This window comes from Pelophylax lessonae, assembly GCF_965119305.1.
Source record: "Pelophylax lessonae genome assembly, chromosome: 12".
Classification (NCBI taxonomy): Eukaryota; Metazoa; Chordata; class Amphibia; order Anura; family Ranidae; genus Pelophylax; species Pelophylax lessonae.
In genome coordinates this window covers 138,400,521-138,418,131 of record NC_138779.1, presented here as the reverse complement: position 1 = coordinate 138,418,131, position 17,611 = coordinate 138,400,521, and the positions used below count along the sequence as shown (strand labels likewise).

The 17,611-nt window shown below is 41.7% G+C and overlaps 1 protein-coding gene across 1 annotated transcript; it reads left to right on the top strand.

Moving 5' to 3' along the window:
• Positions 1-1,571: 1,571 nt before the first annotated feature.
• Positions 1,572-15,771, top strand: LOC309568921 (uncharacterized protein; the record flags this gene model as incomplete). Its single annotated transcript, XM_082274693.1, has 4 exons — positions 1,572-1,684; positions 5,771-5,928; positions 14,907-15,134; positions 15,422-15,771. Exons 1-4 carry the CDS (start codon positions 1,578-1,580, stop codon positions 15,769-15,771), a joined length of 843 nt encoding a protein of 280 aa, XP_082130819.1. The 5' UTR covers positions 1,572-1,577.
• Positions 15,772-17,611: the final 1,840 nt, after the last annotated feature.

The window sequence follows — 17,611 nt, the reverse complement described above, 5'->3', positions numbered from 1 at the left end:
AGACTTGGAAGAGACTTGGAAGAGACTTGTGCACTACTTTGAAGAGACAGGCGACTTTGTCTGTGGGGAATGCCTGGCTAATCTCTTTCTTCTTCCTGGAAAGTCTGATAACAAGTCGCTTCAATTAAGATAAGGAGGCGACTCCCATTGAAGTATATGGGACAGTCGGATCACAGGTCGCCTCAAAGTAGTACAGGACCCTTTTCTGAAGTCGGAGCGACTTCAGTAGTGCCAATTAAGACGGCACTGATTGATTAACATTGCTTTTGTTATGTCAAGCGACCTGGGGGCTACACAAGTCGCCTCACAAGTCGTGCTAGTGTGAATGGGCTCTAAAGGTGCTATATAAAATAATGTTTATTAATATTACTATTGTTATGTGATCATTATTCATGACAATTACATAATTCATAAAATAATTCATAAAATTGTTCTGTGAAATACATACACAGTATAATTGTAAACATACAAATAATCTGTGAGGGTCTGTGTGTGTTTATGAGTTTATGGCATTGATTTACTAAAGGCAAACAGACCATTAAGTTTACGTGGATGTGGTTAAAATTTACCCAAAAATACCCAATAATGTGCAAGGAAAAAAAATGTATTTTTTGTTTGCATGATGATAAAGGTCAGCAAAGCTTCATCCTATTCATTAAGCTAAGGTAAAAAAAACCCTACAAAGTGAAAATTCCATTGCAAAATGAACAGCCTATTTGCCTTTAGTAAATCAACCCCTATATGTAATTTTGTTTTTTCCACAACAGACTTTCTCCTGTGAGTTCTACCTAGCTCAGATGTAAATAAATCTATGTTTTGTTTTGTAGGTAAAGGGTTTCTATGAAAAACTTGTATATGAAGTGAGTACCTTAAAAGAGACTTTCGTGAAGCGACTGAGCATGATTGGTTACCCAAACCGATACAGCAGTTCAATAGTGGAAAGCTATATTCAGAAAAAACAGGAGGTATGCATATGTTTTAAACTTAGAATTCTATAGAGAGGTCCAAACGGTCCATTCTTTATTTTAACACTGTAAAGGGGACAGTAGGGATTTTGACTATAGGCTGCGCATTGCAGATTATACATGTATGACAAAGATACTTTGCATTTATTTACCACAAACCCATGAATGATGCCGCAATTAAATATGTTAAATATACAATTTGAAATAGAACTATTTTTTAATAATGCAAGTATTTTCCAATTGCATGTAAAAAATAGTGCATGCATGCCCGCCGATGAACCAGCCAAAATTCACTCACTATTACATTTTTGTTACACGTTTTGCATGTAAACATTTTCATGTGGTTTTAGTAAACTGCTACCTAACAATGAGTTTACATAGCCAGAGAAAAATAATGAAGGATCTTGATCATATAGCATTATTAAGGAGCATTGCAAACCCACTTTATTGATAATATTTTACATCTCATGAACATCTCTCCTTTTACTCTGGAATCAGGCAGAATTAGAGATAGCCAAACGAAGGAGGCTGGGTGCTGAATACGAAGAAATCTTGAAAAAACAGCTGCGAGCTTTACAGGAGGACATGAAATCTCACGAGGAACATTGTGTTATGTTTAATTCAGCTCTGAGGGAATCTGTCAGGCTACTGGAGGTGATGAAAGATAAAACTGGGAGCTCAGTCTCTAGGGACCCGCAATGTACAATAAGATGGCAAAGGTGAGTAAAGAGGTAATATTTCACCTCATTAAACATCATCATAGAGGCAATGCATATAACCACATTTACCTCTACTTCCAGTGATAACATTTTACAACTTACTCATTACCCTTCAGAACAGAATTTGCAGAAACCCATGATAGGTCCAGCACTGGGACGTCAAGGTTTTTGGAGGCAGAAGACGATTCCAAATATCTTTACATTTCATTTTTGTTGTTAAATAAGCTTATAATTGTGCTGGTCTGATTAAAAAAAAAAATGACCATGTAATTTAGTAACATAATCAATAAAGATATTTGTTATCCTCATGTATACCCCTGTACAGTAGGACCTACACTGGAAGATGGAGAGATAGGGCTTTGAGATTCTACTGTACAATATTGACAATCTAAGACTATGAACTTGCTGACAAGAAGAGAAAGCAATGTAATGAGTTCATTGGTGTAGTTATGTTCCTTCACTGTCCAATCAGTGGGATAAAGACAAAGCTGAAAACAAAAGCAGACAAGCGCCTATAAGTGCAGTAAGATGATGTATTTTAATAAACCCCACAACAGTGCTACTTACAATAGATAGGTAAAAAACAAGCACATCAAAGAGTGTAGGTCCAGAATACCAGCAGGTGGAATGTGACATGAGTCCCTGAATGGAGGAGAAAGCCGGCCAAAGTCCTTTCTGAAGCAGGTGGAGCACAGCGGGGAACACAGCTAGGAGCAGAATGATGCAGGCAGGGCTCAGGACCAGAAGGCAACATGTTTCCGAGCATGCGATGTACCAAAGTTCCATTACCTAAATTTAAGGCAGAAGCTGAAGAACTGAAAAACACCCTACTTTTACCATCTGCCCAAAGTACATAAACATCAAACCATCCCTCCTGGTAGACCCATAGTTGTCACCATAGATAGCATTACTAGCGTTTTTTCTCCAACCGCTAGTACAAGAACAACACTCATATATTAAGGATGGGGACCACCTCCTGGAACTCCTTAGACCATATTCCTGAGAGAGCCATTACCTTTGGGTTTCTTTGGACATGAATTCCTTATATACGTTCATCCCCCATCAGGTCGGCCTTACTGCCATACAACACTTTTTGTTTCAAGACTCCCTGTTACATACAGCACAGGCCACATTTTTCCTGGAAGCCACATCCTTTTGTCTGACACACAATTACTTCACCATTGATGATGATTACTACCTGCAGATTCATGGCACTGCTATGGGTGCATATTTTGCACCTCCTATGCCAAATTGACAATGGCTTTTTGGAAGGAAAAACACATCTAGCAGAACAACCCCTTTACTGCCAATATTGTTTTTATGGTCACTTTATCGATGACATCCTTATCATCTGGGGTGGTACTTCAACCCAGGTGGAGGATTTTGTCAGATACTGCAACAACAACCCCTTAGGCCTTTCCTTTACATTCATTCATAACAACCATTCTTTAGGCTTTTTAGACCTAGAACTTTACCATATGGACTCCACCATTCAGGCTAAAAATTATACAAAACCAACTACTGGCAATTCTTTTTTGACCTACACCAGCTGCCACCAGCCCAGATGGATTAGTACATCACGAAGGGACATTTTTGCAGGGACAAATCTGCTCCAATGATTCTAAGTTATGTGACACAATTGACCTTAAGGCCTGTGAGATCTTTATTGTGTGCTAAGACATAATGCTGGAACTGGCTATGGCCTTTAAAACCTTTTTTTATATTTTTGATATTTTCACCTACAGTATACTGGTTTCTAAACTATGGATAGTTGTACCAATAAACTGCAACCCACTGTGTGTACCACTGTGGTCAGAACCTGTGTTCAGGTTCCCCTGAAGCTATCAGTTTTGATGAATCATGTAAGATGGGGCATGTGATCTGACATCTTCATGCACATGTGTTGAGCGGCATGATACAATGTGTTTGTTGTTTGCTGCTGTTTGTGAGTATATAGTAAAACAAACTGTGTTGTGCTGCCTCATTGTGTTAAAAAATGATCCTATTCCTTTAAGATCCAATTTTAATTCCATCAGTAGCTCACGAAAAACAATAATACTTCATATTTTAAGCAAATATTTAAGATTGTGAAACACTAGTTCCAAAATGTAAATGAATTCCCACAGGTGAATAAATCACACAAAATAATGCCCCATAGATGTACAACCATGTAGATCTTCTGTCTTGTAATAGTGAACCTAATGTGCCTCCCAGACCCCAATGACATGGAGGTCTAAGCATGCTTAGCATTCCCAAGCCGAGTCCAGGTGAACAAATGTGACCTTCTATGCGCTGGAAACTTCCTTAGACAATGGTTTCCAGCGTCAACAGAATCAGCCATTGGCTCCCAATGATGTCAATCAAAGTCAGTAAGCCAATGAGGAGAGAGGGGGGGGGGGCAGAACCAAGCCGCTGCTCCCTGTTTGAATGGACACAGAGTAGTGGCTTGGCTCAGGTTCCCCCATAGCAAGCTGCTTGTTGTGGGGGCACTCGACAGTAGGGAGGGGTCAAGAGCGCTGGTAAGGGACCCAAGAAGAGGAGGATCTGGGCTGCTCTGTGCAAAACCCCTGCACAGAGCAGGTAAGTTTATTATGTTTGTTATTTTTAACAAAAAAGAAAAACAAAACATTAAAGACTTGATATCACTTTAAATGGATAGGCTCTTTTTTAACACATTTAGGCAGCACAATACCGTTTGTTTCACTATTTAAATTGTACACTGGTACCTTGGTGTTAGTAAGCGCTGCTCTTTCTTTTTATGTAATTGAGGGTTTTTTTGCACTTTAGCGTAGTTTTTGTTTTTTTTATTGTTTGTGAGTGTAGGCCTTATTAAATAAACTTGGATCATCTTTTTTGGCATTATGTTATATGCTGTTTATTTTTCCTGACTGGGTTGTGTGCCCTTTTGGTACTCATGAGCAAAATTTGAAGAACAGAGAGTCTATGTTCAGGGGGAATCCATTGTCTGTTACCATTTTCCCAGTGTTGTGGGGCAAACTCATGTTTTTGTGGTGGTGGTGAAGTAGTGTCACCTGCAAAAACTGCAGAAACTAACATGGTGTTGCATCGTGTCAGTAAAAACTGTCTGAAGTGACTAATGCAGATAGCAGAGGAAGGAGAGGGCAGCCAGGATCCCCACTAGGTGATATGTACTAAGGCAAGTACACACTATATGAGGATATGCATTGTTCACTTTTCATTTACAAGCACAGGTTTACAGCCACTTCAATACATGGTCATTTTTATTTACCAAACCTCATTAAATTGTATTTACCAAACCTCATTAAGTGGACACAAAGTGAGCCTATAGCTGTACATCACAAACAGAAATGATACATGTTGACCACAGTAGGCACCATATTGTATCAGCCACTTAAAACTGAATTGTTTTATTTTATCAAATTAACGTTGGGAATCTGAAAGGGAAATATAACATTTTTTGTTTGAGTTCCAATCCAGCTTCAAGCCAACATGCAGCTTATGCATTATTTGACCCACATTGTGGGATGTGAGCATTGCATGGGGGGGGGGGGGGGTGCAGTTAGGGGACCTACTTTTCTCTGTAATACAGGAAAATACTAAGTTTGTTGGGATATTTGGGCACTGGCAGGGTATGTTCTGGTATTCCTAGCTTGATTTATTGGTGTTTGATTTACAAAAGGTAAATAGGCCGTTCACATTGCAAGCGAATTTGCCCCAAAGCGTAGAGAATTAGGTGAAACTCTGCTGACTTCCAGCATCGACTCACATGCAAGCAAAAATACATTTTTTTTTTTCATTTTCATTTATTTTGTGCATGATTGGGTATTTTTTGCAAAATGAAAGCACCACATTTATTAAACTCAGGAGGAAATTCCCTTGCAATGTGAACAGACTATTTGCCTTTAGTAAATAGACCCCAATGTCTGTGTGTCATTTCTTTTTGCAATGTCCAGCATATGTTGCTTTAGGGAGTCTGTTTGCTTGGCCCCTAAACTAAATGGGGACTGTACTCAATTTCCAAGAATTTATGCATTTGTAATGGCACTTAATAGTAAATGTTTAAATGCTATTCATGCTGCAATGTTCAGCATACTTGTTCTGTAGGTATCTTGCACAATTTGACACAGCCTGCAATACAATGTACACAACTGTGATGAAGGAAAGCAACAGGCTCAAACTGTGGGGTGTGTTGGGTGAAGGGACCGGAGCATACCTTGTCAATAAGGACAGAACTAGACTGCTCTCCAAAAGAGATCTTATAGGTAAGCTTATCTCCAATTGTGTTTTTTCTTTTAATCTTTTAAATGTGTGATACTGTTAATCACATCTTTTAACACATTGCTTTATGTTAGTAAAAAAACAGCAGTGAAACATTTTAGAATCAACTGTCTTTTATAAATCACTCAGAATTTTTGACTAGCCAACAAACTTAAAACATACCTATACTATATAGAATATACAGTATCTGATGATTAAAGATTTGCACACTTTTTCAATTGTTATGGAAATGAGTGGCAATTTATTAGCGAAAAGATGCAGCTGGGCAACCCTTTTGGCTGCTGTTACATAGGTATAGGCTGCATGGAAACTTTTGATGCTATGTTGGTGGTATTATTGAAGTACAATTAATATACTTATTGTGAAAATATTACCTTTTTCAGTCAAATATATATGGTATAGTTTTAGGGGTATCTGTTTGTTATAGGTTAGATTGAGGTTTTATGTTACCTCCAGCTCAACCTTTTTTCTTTTTTAGACTTTATTCATACTGTGAGGTTGATTTATTCAATTACCCAGGTCATGCTATAGCTAGTAGTTAGTCACATTTAACTGGACGTGTTCTGTAATCCTGAAAACATTTCACAATCCAAGTCATCGGCTGCATGCAATGTAATTATCCTCTAAACGGTGCAAGTTTAGGAGATATTTACAGTACCCAGGGCCGCTGATAGGCCAGTACAACTGGCCCTGTTATACCGGCCCTGTGTCCTCAGCTCAGCAGGGGGGCCCGGGCAGCTTAAGGGACAGTCTGATAGTCTTCGGGTAAATGCCTGCATCAATGGCAGAGCTCCCAGAACGTCCAAGTCCCGCCTGTCAAAACGATTGGTTGCTGGGCCCGTCTAGCATCCCAGCAACCAATCAGGTGCATGGAGACCCCGGGATAAGGAAGCTGTAACTTCTTGTCTTGAGCTGCTCCACCTCCACCTTTGCTGTACTTCCCACTGACAACGGAAGGGCTGGGAGTGTGAGGAGACATGCTATCTGGACGGGACAACTAATGTAAGTGAGAAGAGCTCGGGGTTGTTGGATGTAAAATAAAATATCGTCTGCGTAGGCGGCATACTTATGTTCATGTCATGGCCAGCGATCTGAATGCCATGAATGTTGGGATTTTGTTTGACAGTAGCTAAGAAAGGCTCAAGGGAGATGGTGAAGAGGAGGGGAGATAATGGGCATCCCTGTCTTATACCATTGTAAAGCGTGAAAGAGTCGCTTAAGGTGCCATTGATGCGAAGTTGAGCAGTCGGGGAGGTATAGAGTGCGTTGATCAGGTTCATCATGTGTGGACCCACTCCCAGGGAAAGCAGTGTAGCCTGAAGAAATTCCCAGTCCAACCTATCAAATGCTTTTTCTGCATCTGTGGACAACAAGAGGGTGGGCTGGGAAGTCTTACGCACGTATGAGATCAGGGACAGGGTACGCAGGGAATTGTCCCGGACTTCCCATCCAGGAATGAAACCGGTTTGGTCATTGGCAATCCATTGTGGGATCAGAGGAAGCAGTCTGTTTGCGAGGGCCTTCGCATATATCTTGGCATCAATGTTCAACAGGGAAATAGGGTGGTAACTGCCACAAATAGTAGGGTCTTTACTGGGTTTGGGTAAAATTGTTATGTGGGCATGAAGCATCTCAGGGCGAACGGGACCACCAAGTCTTAGTGAATTAGCGTAGGAGGTGAGGTGAGGGATAAGGACATCCTGAAATGTCCTATAGTAAAAAACCGACAGACCATCTGGTCCTGGGGCCTTACCAGGAGTCATGGAGGCGAGAGCCTTGAACAGTTCATCAGGAGTGAGTGCCGCCATAAGGGCAATGAGGGTGGAATCAGGGAGTTTTGGGAGGTTGGCTTTAGTCAGATAGTTTTGAATCCGTGTATGTTTATCCGGTGTGCGGGTGGGGTTTTGGTCCACATGGTACAATTGTTGATAGAATGAGCGAAAAATTCCAGCAATGACCTTAGTTTCATGGCAGTCGAAGATTTAATTTTAGATATATAGGAGGCTGTTTTTTGCTGTTTGAGAAGTCTAGCCAAAATTTTGCTGGGTTTATTCCCCATTCATACAACTTTTGCGATATCCCTCGGAAGGTGCGTTTGCAGTCAGTGTGGTATAGCTGTTTTAATGCCTCTCTCTTTTGTGAGAGTTGGTGTAATAAGGTTTTGGAGGAAGAAAGTTTAGAGAGCTTTCTAATGCCCGTATATCCTTTAAGAGGAACTCATGTTGGGACAGGCGCTCTCTTTTTCAATAAGTTTACCCCTGATGTGGAAGGAAGAGAAGGAAGAAAGGGAGAAAGTAAAGGCTAAGGAATGAAAAAAAAAAGGTCAGAAATAAAACAAACAACACGCCAGGCATCTGCTGACGCAGGGGAGACCCGCTGCAACTGAGTGCCATCAATGTGGGTCTGCCCGTGTCCCGCATCTCGACCATCGGTGATCCGCAGGAGGCGCCGACTAGACAAGACCAGGACCGGGTGTATCCCTTTGTGGAGAGATGTGAGCCATATCCTGAAAATAGGCTAAAACAGGATATGAAGTGCGCCTGGTAGGGGAAGCAAAAGCCCGCTGGAGGCATTGCTGCGTTGAGAAAAACGTCCCTTTGCAATGATGCCAAAACATTAGTAGAAACACCTTCATTAAATTGAACATATCACCAGTACAGTACAGAGGTACAACGCATAGCAGAGTAATATGCAAAACAATCAAAGACAAGAACATTCAAACAGACATCTCCCTCTCTTACCAAACCCGTATATCCGTGGTGTATAAAACGGTAGTTGAGGCAGGGAGAGCGCGTACAACAGTCATCAATGAGGATGAGGATGGTAAGGCTCTGGTGCAAGGGACCTGTAGAAGGTGAATAAAGAAGGAGAAGGTGGAGAATGAAGGATGTTTAACCCAGTTTAAGTGAGGATTAATGGGTGGATGAGCAGGTTTGAGCCAAACAGGTTCCACAGAGGGTTCCAAGATGGGGATGTCTTCCTGCCAGCCGGGCAGCTCTGGAACAGTGATATTAATGTCCATGCAGAACTTGTCAAGGTCCTCAGGGAAACGAGGGGTAGCAGATCTCCCATCTTGTGTGGCTATGAGGCACGAGGAGAAACCCCAGCGGTATGGGATGTTAAGTTGTCGCTGCTTGTCAGTGAGGGGTTTCAGTGCACGGCAGCAGTCCAGAGTCTCCCTCGCCAGGTCTGGGAAGAGGGCCAAAGTAACCCCATCAAACTCCAGGGAGGCAGCCTCTCTCGCCCTCCACACTATCAATTCCTTTTCCTTATAGTAGTGTACCCGGCAGATCACATCGCAGGGATTGTCAGTGGACAAGTTGCGGGGACGGAGGGCTCTATGTACTCTATCCAATCACAGGGGATGGTCGGCGGGGTTACCCAGCAGCTTAATAAAGATCCCACGGATGGTGGCTGGGAAGTCTTCATCTCTAATGACTTCGGGGAGGCCGCAGACCCGAATATTATTCTGGTGGTTTCTATTCTCCTGGTCCTCAATCTTGTAAAGGGCCATCCTTTGAGCGATAGCTGCCGGTTTCTGGTTCAGTTGAAGGTCCTTAATCGCAGCCACGTGGGTGTCGAGACTGTGCTCGGTCTCTTCAACCCTGGAGAGAACTTACATAGTTAGTCAGGTTGAAAAAAGACACAAGTACATGAGGAAGGCAGCGCATGAACCACACCGGGATGCAATGGATAAGGAAGTCAGGTGAACATCCAGTATAGAAAGGGTTAACAGTTTATTGGTATTGATAACCGAAAAACAAAGTACATAAAATGCTTACATCCCCCTGGGCTGGAGTGGACAAGGGCACCTGGCAGCAAGCAACACGAGTGCGAGGAGGTCAGTCTCCCAAGACTGCTGAGCAGTGTGTGCACAAAGCCAGAAACCAGCCGGCGTGAGGATGAAAGGACTCTACTGTAGTTCCGTAGCGGTGACATCAGCCGGACAGGAGCCACTTGCGGGGAAATACCAGGAACCAGGTTGGACCACAAGCTATATGGTTGCCATGACTACATGTTTCACGCTGTGCGCTTTATCAAGTCCATCCGGTTCAACCAAAAAAAAAAAACAGTATTGAAAACCCAACCATACAATCCCATATACACAATCCTATACCAGCTGTTGATCCAGAGGAAGGCGAAAATAAACCCCAGCAAAGCATGATCCAATTTGCTACAGCAGGGGGAAAAAATTCCTATCTGATCCCCCGAGAGGCAATTGGATATTCCCTGGATCAACTTTACCTAAAAAAAAATGTAGTACACATTTATGTTATGTACACCTAGGAAAGAATCCGAGCCTTTTTTAAAGCAATCTAGTAAGCTAGCCAGAACCACCTCTGGAGGGAGTCTATTCCACATTTTCACGGCTCTTACGGTGAAGAAACCTTTCCATATTTGGAGACGAAATCTGTTTTCCTCTAGACGTAAAGAGTGCCCCCTTGTCCTCTGTGTTGACCTTAAAGTGAACAACTCAACACTAAGTTCACTATATGGACCCCTTATGTATTTATACATGGTGATCATATCCCCCCTTAATATCTCTCTCTCTGGAGTCCATGCCTCTGTTAATACAAGAAATGACTTGCTTTGGAAACAGCAGCTTGGCATTGCATGCTATTATTATACTAAGCTTATGATCTACCAGAACACCCAGATCCTTCTCTGCTATGGATTCCCCCAGTTCTACTCCACCTAGTATGTATGATGCATGTATATTCTTAGCCCCCAAGTGCATAACTTTACATTTATCAACATTAAACCTCATTTGCCACATAGTTGCCCAATGAAAAAGTGCATTGAGGTCAGCTTGTAAGTTGGAGACATCCTGTAAAGAAGTTATTCCACTGCAAAGCTTGGTGTCATCTGCAAAGACTGAAATGCTACTTTTAATCCCAGACCCTATATCATTTATAAAGATATTAAAAAGTAAGGGTCCCAACATTGAACCTTGCGGTACACCACTGATAACTTGTGATAACTTGTGACAGATCTGCTCTGACTGCAGAAACCTCTTTTTTAATTGAGAGTTCCAGAGACTGGAGCATGACAACATAGAAAGAAAAGTTGGGGATTTCTAGGCCAATTGGGAGAAGGACGATCAAAAACAACAATCAATTATATATAAAAAACCTTGTTTATTGGTACAACTTAAAAAACATATATGGCATTAGGGTATATAACCCGACATCAATACAACACAGAATTAAAAAGGTACATTAGTGCAGAAATACTGTGGAAAGAGTGGAGCATGGAGGCTAGCTCAAGCTTGGTGGGGAGTCCACTGACCAGGGAAGCCACCTCTGTTCTGCTGGGTGAGAAATGTCTGCTGTCTTTGTCACAGGATGATGCAGGGGAGCTGTGGCGGGAAGACTGGCAATGATGAGAGGCGGAGCCGCCCCATGCTGTGAATGGATCAGCTCACCAGTGTCCTAGGAATCCTCTGGTTCCGGGGCCAAAAATCGTTTTCTGGACCCGGAGGACGAACCCTTAGTGGGCAGGGAGCGTACCGAATATTTGGCCATGCTTGTCAGAAAACAGCAATTAGTGTGGAGGGAAGTTTGAGACACTTAGATAGCAGCCTCTGGCAGAGCTCTCAACCAACGCGTCCTCACAGTTCCATGAGGAAAGCACGCCCCTGCATTGCGTTTTTGACATTGAATTGTTTTATGGGACTTTAAATAAATAAACATATTTATTAAGATATTGCCTTATACTGATTTTTCATATACACTTTAATACAACTAGGTCTTGTTCCTGCACCAGCCTGTGACTAAACAGTAAAGGAAAAGCAGCTGACTGACAAGCTGACCTCTCTGTCAGTCTGCTCTCTCCTCCTATGGGCATGCACTTTGTTAGAAGATGATCATTGCAGTTTAAATAATTGGCTACACTTGTTGCACCCTTATATGCCAGTCTGAGCTTTACTATATAGGGGATTCAAAAAGCTGATACCAAGTCAAATTCAGATACTTACACAAGTAGTTTTAAAATATGCATTTAAAAAGGAGCTCTAGTCATTTTTGTGTTTATTAAAAGTCAGCAGCTACAAAAAGAGTAGCTGTTGACTTTTACCGAACACACACTCACCTGTCCCAGGATCCACTGATGTGGTCACCCAAACTGTTGCTTCTGTCCCTCCCCTCTCCCTGGCATCGGTATTTCAACTGTGGGCAGCCGGCTGTGACAGCTTGCGGCTTCACAGTCGGATGTGCACTGCGCATGCACGAGTTGCTGCACCTGCTGAATGGTCCAGCAGTTTTCTGGGACCTGTGACGTGTCCCAAAAGACTGCATGGAGGGAGGGGGAGAGAATAACTTTCCCTCGGATCTCCTAGGAGCGGGTATCTATCAAAAGTAAGACAGAAATCGCTGCTCCAGGTGATTCTCATAGGCTGAAATGAACAAAATCCTGCTGGGGTGCACACCCTGCCACTGCTGCAGATTCCAGTTGTAAGAAGAGTAGAGGAATGGTCTTACTTCCCATAGGATGCAATCAGAATTTATTACTAAAGTAAAGAAAGGCACAGGATATAACTGGCATCATGCAGGGGACAAAAGGATGACGCGTTTCACACGACTAAGCGTGCTTCATCAAACCAGACTCTATCAAAACTAGGTACCCACTTACCCCCAAATAAGTCTCATGCATGCCAAATGTGGCAGGGGAAGGGGAGGGGAGTGCTTAAAGCAGAACTTTCCCTTTTGGGTGGAACTCTGCTTTCATTATTTATTGATGAACACATACTTTCATAAATTAGTGTTTTTCAGCCTGGAGTTTATCCTTAAAGGATAAGTTCACTTTTGGGAACATGTTACATATTACAGTTTTAGGGTGGATCATGTAACATGTACCCAGTGCTGTGGCCGCCACCTGTTGCCCCCCCCTTCCTCCCCCCCTTATCCCTCCTCCCCCATGGCAGCAGTATGGGGAGAAGTTCCCAGTACTAGCTGTCACTGTTTGAAAACAGCTCTGTGTATCTGATTGAACTAGATGCCCTGACATCCTTAGCAGCTGTTGGCTTGTAGTTCTCAATGAACTATCATGGTGCTGTGGAACGCTGTGGTAGTTCATTGAGTCTCCCTGTCAGGGAGTATGGGCTTACCCATACAGGATGGACGAGTAAGAAAATACACTGACAATATGCATGAGACCTCCATGGCATCAGTGATCTACTGATCGCTAGTGCAATGCTTTCCAGGCTCCTACTACAAAAAAATAATAAATGCACAATATTGTGCATTTTGCACAAATGTGCATTTATTTATTTATTTTTAACGTGAACTTATATTTAATTACTCTACATTCCCTGGGGTTTAGTTAAGAATTATTTTAAAAGGTTATAACTTTATTCCTATTACTGTTCAATTACAGTATTTGAAGAGCAAACCGACAACAAATAGGATGCTTCACAATCCATAGTGATGTGATATATACAGGTGGATCTTATAAAATTAGAATATTATCAAAAAGTTTTTTTATTTTAGTAATTCAATTTAAAAAGTGAAACTCAGATATTTTATATAGATTCGTTACACACAGAGTGATACATTTTAGGCATTTCTTTATTTTAATTTTGATGATTATGGTGTATTACTAGTGAAAACTCACAATTCGGTATCTCAGAAAATTTGAATATTATATAAGACCAACAAAAAAAGGATTTTTAATACAGAAATGTTGGCTTACTGAAAAGTATGTCCATGTACAGTATATTATGCGCTCAATAATTGGTCGGGGCTCCTTTTGCATTAATTACTGCATCATTGTGGCGTGGCATGGAGGCAATCAGTCTGTGGCACTGCTGAGGTGTTATGGAAGCCCAGGTTGCTTTGATGGCGGCTTTCAGCTCATCTGCATTGTTGGGTCTGGTGTCTCTCATCTTTCTCTTGACAATACCCCACAGATTCTCTATGAGGTTTAGGTCAGGCGAGTTAGCTGGCCAGTCAAGCACAGTGATACCATGATCAGCACACCAGGTACTGGTGCTTTTGGCAGTGCGGGCAGGTACCAAGTCCTACTGGACAATAAAATCAACATCTCCATAAAGCTGGTCAGCAGAGGGAAGCATGAAGTTCTCTAGAATTTCCTTGTAGAGGGCTGCGCTGACTTTGGGCTTGATCAAACACAGTGGACCAACACCATCAGATGACATGGCTCCCCAAATCATCACTGACTGTGGAAACCTCACACTGGACCTCATGCAACTTGGATTCTATTCCTATCCACTCTTCTTCCAGACTCTGGGACCTTGATTTGCAAATAAAATGCAACATTTTCCACAGTCCGTGATGCTTTGTGCACTGGTCCAAATCATTTGGTGGAGGGGGGTTTTTCAGTTGTAGGGTTTGGCCCCTTAGTTCCAGTGAATGGAACTCTTAAGGCATCAGCATACCATAACATTTTAGACAATTTAATGCTTCCAACTTTGTGGGAACAGTTTGGGGATGGCCCCTTCCCGTCCCAACATGACTGAGCACCAGTGCACATAGCAAGGTCCATAAAGACATGGTTGAGCAAATTTGGGGTGGTGGAACTTGACTGGCCTGCAGAGAGTCCTGACCTCAACCCGATAGAACACCTTTGGGATGAATTAGACCAGAGACTTCGAATCAGGCCTTTTGTCCAAAATCAGTGCCTGACCTCACAAATGCACTTCTGGAAGAATAGTAAAAAAAAAAAAAAAATTCTCATAGACACACTCCTAAACCTTGTGGGCAGCCTTACCAGAAAAACGGAGGCGGTTATAGCTGCAAAAGGCGGGCCAACTCAATATTCCCCTATGGGATCTCTATGGACTAAGACTGGAATGCCATTAAAGTTTATGTGCATGTAAAGGCAGGCTTCCCAATACTTTTGGTAATATAGTATTTAAAGTTTCTTAGAAAGCCATTTTGCCTGGAAATAATTGCATTTATCACTTTGGAATAGTGATCATTTAAATGTTGTTTTCTTCTCTAAGCTTTAGATGGATCTTTGCAGCAGAGTGACATTGTGTGTTTGGATCCAGTACTTGGACTAATCACTCCAACGCCACATTGCGTTATGCTGCTTTCTAGTCATTATCTGACACCAGTTCCAGGCAACTACTTTGTACACAGCGACACTGGAAAGGTCCTTCCTATAGCTGGGAATGTTGGTTATGATCCTACTACCTCTCAATTGATTTCAACTGCAGATTCATCTTATGGTAAATATGATAAACACGTATAATTAAATCCTACTCTATGCACGATACAACAATGAAGTTAAAACACCCTTACCTTTTTTTTGAGTGCTGAAGTTTGAATGTCTCATAATCTCCATCTTTTAGCCTTTTGCACATCATAAAAAGCTCTAAGGTTGCTTTACGTAAAGCTGCTATGTCTTTTTGGCTACTGCTCACAAGTCAAAACATATTTGATTGCAATACTTTATTGTTTTTAATATGTTTTTTAGGATTAACAATTATTTGTTATATATTCTGTTAATTTACAGGAGACATTTGGAAAACAGGAGTACCTGTACTGCCATTTATTACATACCCTCTAAGTTCAAGTACAGGTCTACCATTGGATTGTAAACTTCCTGATATACATCAAGCTCAGTATCAAAACTTCTCATTAATGGTTGATCCAGTATCTGGCCTGGAGGTTCCCATTCTTGCTGTAACAAGACACCCTAAAACACACCAATGGTTGGCTGTAGGAGGCGCGTACCTCCATCCTCTAACAAACACACTCTCACCAATAGAAATTGGAGGTCCTCTGATAGGTGCCAGAGAGAAGATTTTTCCAATTCTGGGTGTTGGCTTGGACAGCAGCACAGGTAAAACAAATTTCCTTTAGCCATATAAGAATTTTGAAGTAAACTAACATAATTATTATTCAGTAACAATATGTGCTGCGCTAGAAGGTATGATAGGATGATTCAAATTGACATAGTGCAAAAATTAAATAAATAAATAGTGACTGATATCTAATATTATGGGTATTATCCAATATATAAAAAACAATCAAGTCTGTGCAGAAAAAACTGCAGTTGTTACCCATGAGCTCTTTGTGACCTTTCTTTAATTAGAAGGTCATTTATAGCTGGTTAGATTGCATTTTTACTATTGAGGTGGCGGTTTTCATGCACAGATCCTCCAACGTATTGGTGATGGACAATCACTTTTATTCTGATATGAACACTCAATAAGAGGACTTTTATCACATAGACTTTTATCATTTTTTTCTATTTTTCAAATTTTTCTTTTTTTTTTTTATGTATGTTATACACATCTGCATTTCATATGTAAATTGTGCACATTTGTCTATTAAGTATATACAGTATACGCATTTGGAACTTTGATGGCATCCTTTAACCACTTAAGCCCCGGAAGATTTTACCCCCATTCCGACCAGGGGGTATTTTGCGATTCGGCACTGCGTGACTTTAACGGACAATTGCGCGGTCGTGCGATGCTGTACCTAAACGAATTTGGCGTCCTTTTTTTCCCACAAACAGAGCTTTCTTTTGGTGGTATTTGATCACCTGTGCAATTTTTTGATCACGCGCTATAAACAAAAAAAGAGCGTCAATTTTGCAAAAATAGCAATATTTTTTCACATTTTTTTATATGAAATTCCCCAAAAAAAAAATTTAAAAATCAAAATTTTTTTACTTTTTCGGCCAATTTGTTTTATGCTACCTATGTTTGGTAAAAAAAATCGCAAAAAGCGTATTTTGATTGGTTTGCGCAAAAGTTATCGCGTTTACTAACAAAGGGAAAGATTTCTGTCATTTTTGTTGTTTTTTTTTTTAACGTGTAATGGCGGCGATCTGCGATTTTTTTTGCGGTACTGCGACATTGGGGCGGACAGATCGGACCCTTGACTGACATTTTTGACACTTTTGGGGTTACCAGTGACATTTCTACAGTAATCAGTGCTATATATATGCACTGTTACTGTAAAAATACACTGGTAGTGAAGGGGTTAACTTTATTTGGGAGGGAGGGGCTGTGTGTATCCCTAGGGGCGTGCTTTCTACTGTGATTGGCTGGGGCTTGAGCTGTATGGACACTGATCAACGGATCTACATACTAGATCCGAGTGATCAGTATCCTAACAGCAAGGAGAATGACAGGCAGCTTGTTTACACAAGCTGCCTGACATTCTCCCTCTCCCCCGCCGATCGCCGAGTGACCGGCGGACATCGGGTCCGCCGGTCACACGCGCGGGGGGGTCCGTGACCACGCGGGAGCGGGAGCGCGCCTCCGGGGGCGCGCGCTCGCTCCCTAGACCCTCACAAGCTAGTGACGTAGCCCTACGTCACTTTGCCTGTGAGGGGCTGACTGCCGACGTAGATCGGCGTTAGGCAGTCGGCAAGTGGTTAAGCTTAATACACTGAAATGTTAGTTGATCAGGGGTAACAATACTGGTAACACCATTGATGGGTCCATATCAAGCACACATGTTGTTCATATCTACCTGGCAGTTGGCCACAGGTTGGAGTTGCTGGAGAGATCTCCCAGCTGGTCATGTGTTTGTTCTTAGTTATAGTTATTTGCGAGCACCGTTTATGCTTTTATGAAAATATATAAGGTCAAATGCATTACTTTTTTGTGCCTTAATCCATACAGCTGTTTTTGTGCCTGAAAATGGTTAAAACTGGTTTACAAACACCATGTAATGCATATTAAAA